The 5641-nt window shown below is 48.1% G+C and overlaps 1 protein-coding gene across 2 annotated transcripts; it reads right to left on the reverse strand.

The window, feature by feature from the left end:
• Nucleotides 1–224: 224 nt before the first annotated feature.
• On the reverse strand, nucleotides 225–5641 carry LOC133919667 (fatty acid desaturase DES2). Of its 2 annotated transcripts, none has more exons than XM_062364126.1 (2): nucleotides 5464–5641; nucleotides 225–1858 (listed from the first exon to the last, which is right to left on the reverse strand). In XM_062364126.1, exon 2 carries the CDS (start codon nucleotides 1852–1854, stop codon nucleotides 691–693), a length of 1164 nt encoding a protein of 387 aa, XP_062220110.1. In that variant the 5' UTR covers nucleotides 1855–1858; nucleotides 5464–5641; the 3' UTR covers nucleotides 225–690. The 2 variants fall into 2 exon arrangements, with proteins under 2 accessions (XP_062220110.1, XP_062220111.1); XM_062364127.1 differs by lacking the exon at nucleotides 5464–5641 and adding an exon at nucleotides 4708–5406.

Consider the following 5641-nt stretch of genomic DNA (forward strand, 5'->3'; position numbering starts at 1 on the left):
TGCAAATTGGCAGTACAGACAAGCAGAGACACAGCAGAATATCTCAGCAAAGAGAACAGCAGGCATCATGCTTTTATTTCCTGCCACATCTTTTGTGTGGATGAGTTTCTGAGGAGTCAACCTGGACAATCTTGGCCGAGAGAGCAAGCAAGCGGGCATCCGAGAAACGAGCAAAGCGACACGAAGATCACGAGTGCCAAGCCGGGAAGACAAACGATCCCAACTACTCAAAAAAGTTGCCGTTCGACGCTCGGTTATTCCGTCATGAGCACCAGATGGTTTACAACAACAAGCGGGGGACGAAGAGACTACGCCAACGCAATGGTAGACGCACACGACACGCGCGGCCACGCACGGCATGGCCACGGACGCGAACTACAACGACCACCTACACAAGCGACTAAAACGCGAAGAAGAAAGACAACTCAGAACTGGCCAAGGCTGTGAGACATGAGCACAGCCACGGCACACACTACATTGACAAATTCGCCTACTTGTACTTGATGGTAACTCTAGCAACGGCACTGCAGTAAGCCTTCTTGTGCCCAAATGCTCTCTCCTGCCTAAGGACTGATGACTAACCATAGATACGTAGATGGAGACTTGGTACGACGTTTTCCATCTTCTCTTCCTCATTTCTCCTCCCATTCCTGCAGTAAGTATGCATGATCGTCTTAGCTCGCTTTGCAGCTAGAACTTGTTGTTGTACCAAAAGACGCCCTTGCGGTCCTCGGGCTCGACGTAAATGCACTCCTTGGCCTCGCGCCAGGTCGCCTTGGCGACGGGCGTGGGGTCGAACTGGTAGTACTCGCCCAGGATGGGCTTGATCGCCTTGGTGGCCTCCATGGCGTGGTAGTGCGGCATGGTGGAGAAGAGGTGGTGCGCAACGTGCGTGTCCGTGATGTTGTGGAACACGCGGTTGAGGATGCCGTAGTCGCGGTCCATGGTGGCCAGCGCCCCGCGAAGCCAGTCCCACTCGCTCGAGTCGTAGTGGGGGAGCGCCGGGTGGGTGTGCTGCAGGTAGGTGATGAGCACCAACCACGCGTTCACGATCAACAATGGCACGGCGTAGACTCGCAACACCCACCAGAACCCGAACGCCGCCGCAATCTTGTACAGGGCGAACGACACGGCCATGACGCCGGCGTCCGAGATGAAGATCTGGGCGCGCTCCCGGTCGTTGTAGATCGGGCCGTAGGGGTCGTAGTGGCACGCGAAGCGCGGGTACGGACGGCCAGAGGCGTTCATCGCCAGGTACAGCGGCCACCCAAGGGTGAGTTGCACGACGATGTGCACCAGCCGGCCGATGGGGTTGTTGTACACGTACGGGGTGTACCACGGAAGCGCCTCCTTCTTCTTCGGGACGAACACCTCGTCGCGCTCCAGGGAGCCGGTGTTGGAGTGGTGGCGCCGGTGGCTGTACTTCCACGAGAAGTACGGCACGAGCAGCGACGAGTGCAGCACCAAGCCCACGATGTCGTCGAGAAGAGAGTAGTCCGAGAAGGCGTGGTGCCCGCACTCGTGCGCGATGACCCACACGCCGGTGCACACGCAGCCCTGTGCGACCCAGTAGAGCGGCCAGGCGGCGAAGTGGAGCACACTCGGAAGGGCGGGGATGCCGACCAGCGCGAAGTACAGGAGGCCCGCGACAATGATGAGGTCATGGACCACATAGGAGAAGGACTTTATCACCGAGCGATGGAAGCAGTGCGGCGGGATAGCCTTCTTGATCTGCCCCAGCGTGAACGGGGGCTTGTCCACCGGTGATCGCTGCACTACCGCACCGCCGCCGGCACGGCCAAGCAGCTCCTGCTTCTCCCGCTCCTTCTCCGTCATCCTGCCGCCGGCACCCATATTTCTGTTGACAACAAACACAAACACGATCAGTCAACAAGTTCATATCAGGAAGTGTGAACCGAGAACAAAAACTGCCATGAAAAAGAAATTTAGCAAGTTGACAGTAATTTGTTTATATTTTACGAGTGCACGAGGCAAGCATCAACATCCAAGAACCAGAGCACGGCACGAAGGGGTCCCCGTCCACGGGTGGCGCCGTGGCGGGTGCCGTGCATGATGCGATGCCACTTTCTTGGCTAAACATGGTTAAAAATATTCCTATATGACAAAGCAAGTTGGGGATTGCAGCATGTGCGAGCCCAATGGCATCTGTGATATCTTCTGATTCGCTTTCCAAGCGAGTGCATCGTAAGTTCACATGCATTGCTTCAGATCTGTCTTACCCTATGCTTCTGAATTACCACACAAACTATTCGACTGTAAATCTTTGCACTAAGACCCAGGATGATAAAAGAAAGCAGAAATATTAAAGATAGTAGGCCTTGTCACTTGTGATGTTGCGTGCCAACTAACAATCGCGTAGAGAAAAATGTGACGCGGCTCATAATTGGACGGCTTCCTTTACCGACGTAGTTTGAAGCCTAGAAACGTGTGCAGACGGCAGAGGCTACGTGCACCACCAGAAACGTGTGCAAAAGAAATTCATCACAAGTTTGAGGAAAAAATGGTAGTATATCTGATATGATAAGGTCATCAAATCCTACCATTTGTCCGTGGTTGAGACTAAGGAACAGTGGTAAACCTACGAACCCATTTGCTTTTTGTGCAAAAAATTGGAAGGATTCAGTTTTTATTGTCTTTTTGGCTCGTTTTGTTCCCAATTTTGGCAGTCTATGTTAACCAAAAGCTAGTTCAAATTTTGGCAATACCAAACTTTGCTACTACTGGATTCGTTCTGAAATAGATGTCATTTTAAACTTGATTTTATTCTAAAATATATGTCGTTTTATGTTTTTAAAGTGATGTTTTATTAGAGTACTCATATTAAAGACTATTAAAAAATGAAATTTCAATTTAATGAGAGTAATAAATGTATAACTTATATATCATCATCATTAATTAAATATAGAAGAAATCGAGAATTTATGCAGCATCCACTCCGGCATACGGCTACACATGTGCACCACAAGGTGGACTCGGATGCTGCCTCCCTTGGCCGAAGACACGAGCGTGCCGTCTAAGCACGGCCAACCACAGTCCAAACGGGGACAGAAATCAGATCCATCGATGGAGACGCTCTGCTGTGCTGATCCGATGCATTAATTCTGACAAGACGACTCTACCCGCCGATTAGGGTCTCTAACCCCGTGATTGGACTATCAGAGAATAGCAAACGGCACATGTGGCTATCGAATCTCACCGCACCCAGATCTGCTGATCCACGCCTTTGGACGCCTGTTCGTGTCCAGCTAAGTTATCTACGGCTGGAACGGCGAACTGGAGAGTGAGACAGGCCATCATGTGGACCTGGACTCGGTGCCACCCATGCAGGCTTTGCAGGCGGTGACCCCTGTGCCTTGTACCGTTGCGCAGACACACACCAGTGGCCTGACGCTAGGATTACACGCAGCACTACAGCGAGCCGGAGCAGGCAAGTTTTTTCCATTCCAGTTTTGACCCTACATGCTAAGGAAGAGACAATCGCCACCGTCCAAGGACGACGAACGGAATCTGACGGTGGAGCGTCGTTAATCACGATGCCATTTTATATAGGGAAAAATGCACAAACCCCCCCATAAGTCACTCCATTTTTTAGATTCACCCCCATAAGCTATTTTGTTGCAAAAACTCCCCCAACAGTAATTTAGATTTGCAAAAACCCCCCCAGCAATTGTTTAATGCAGAAAATAGGTTTTCTTTAATATAAAAAATATGTAAATTCTTTAATAATTTAGATAAAGGTTTTAAAAATGATTCCTTTGGTGAAATAAATAAAATGAAATATTTTTAATTCTATTAATCTTATATATATGTTTTTCAATGATAAAATAAATGTTTTAATTATGTCCCTTAGAGGAATAAGGATATAATTTTATTTATTATTTGTGTTCACAAATAACGACAAATCAATGGAGACTGATGCTAAATCTTGCCGAACTCTTTGCATCTACGGAAGAGAGGCCGAGCGCTAGAATGCGACAAGTGCCATGCCAATGGGTAGGCCGGTCGGACAAATTAGAGAAGATTCCCTTTATACCATTGCAACTTATACGTTTGCCTTATGTGTTATCTAAAATTAAAAACATAGAAAACCTAGAAAAATTAAAAATTCCCTTTATTTTCTAATTATTTACCATTTTTCCATAATTAAAAATATAGAAAACCTATTAAAACATTATTCTAGATTTTCTAATTTTTTCTCATAATTAAAACATTTATTTTATCATTGAAAAACATATATATAAGATTGATAGAATTAAAAACATTTCATTTCATTTATTTCACCAAAGGAATCATTTTTCAAAACCTTTATCTAAATTATTAAAGAATTTACATATTTTTTATATTAAAGAAAACCTATTTTCTGGATTAAACAATTGCTGGGGGGTTTGCAAATCTAAATTACTGTTGGGTGGGTTTTTGCAACAAAATGGCTTATGGGGGTGAATCTCAAAAATAGAGTGACTTATGGGGGGGTTTGTGCATTTTTCCCTTTTATATAGGTCACGCACCCCCGTCCTAGCAGGCGGCGGCGGCTCCCGAGCGCATGACTGAGATGTGAAATAAAGGGCCTTTCTTTTTTCACCATTTTTTCTATCTAAATTAGCATTAAGTTCTCAGCAAATAGAGAACGAGAAAGCATGTGCCATCCACTAGAAAAGATAGGTTTTTTTTATGTCACAAACTCACAATCAGTGACCAGAGCAACATCATTTTTCTTTGGAAACAACCATCGATCGTGCTGAAAGGTCAATTATCGTGTGGAGTCATCGCCAACCCCGCGCTTAGCTCAGGAAAAAATCAGAACAGTTGACCATCAAATGCAGAGCATCGGTGCGACGAAGCCTAGCATGGATGGAGGGGCCTGGGCTCCTGAAAAGCAGCCGAAAGAGAGAAAGAGGTGGCCTTTGTGGGTAAAATAAAAAAGATGTAAAAGTGCCAGCTTTTCCATCAAGATTAACGGGAACTGCGAAAAAATTGGGGCCAAAGGTGGCATGTCATGTTTCCCAAAAGAGTGGTAACGGCAGAGGGGCAAAGATCATGGTCCCAAACTCCCGATGGACACAGACATATATGAACACTCGCAGAATCCAACAGATCTAATCAAAAAAATAAGCGCCCTTGCTGCGATTTCTATGGAACTACCTACATCAAAAGGCCTCACGGATGCGCGGCGGTGAGATCAACGTCGAGCTCGACCGGCACGCGCGACGGCAAGTTCGGCCACCGGCCACAACGGCGAACCTGCAGCGTGTTCCCCAGCGCCGCACCCCCAATATTTTCCCCAAACCGAACGCGACGGATCGACGACGAGCTTGGCCCGCCGTCGCGACGGCGAGTTCGGCAGCCAGATCGACAGCCGGCCAACAAGCCAATCGACCCGAATCGAAACAATCTATGAAACAGTGACAAGAAAAAGCAACCAGGGAACGCTAATGCGGGTACCTGAGACTGAGAAGGACGGCACAACTGGGATGGGCCGGAGCAGATCGGGCGGACACCGCACTGTTCCTCTCCCTCGTCTGTCCCCTTTCCTCCTCACCTCTCCTCGAGAGGAACGGGTGGTGGTCTATGCGAAAGGGGAGGAGGAGCCTGGCCGCCTCCGACTCCGCCGTGGGAGGCG

The sequence above is a fragment of the Phragmites australis genome, chromosome 5 (genome assembly GCF_958298935.1).
Source record: "Phragmites australis chromosome 5, lpPhrAust1.1, whole genome shotgun sequence".
NCBI classification, from domain to species: domain Eukaryota; kingdom Viridiplantae; phylum Streptophyta; class Magnoliopsida; order Poales; family Poaceae; genus Phragmites; species Phragmites australis.

What these genes read in the sequence shown, in the direction of transcription:
- LOC133919667 (XM_062364126.1), bottom strand. Translation starts at nt 1,854, where the DNA reads ATGGGTGCCGGCGGCAGGATGACGGAGAAGGAGCGGGAGAAGCAGGAG.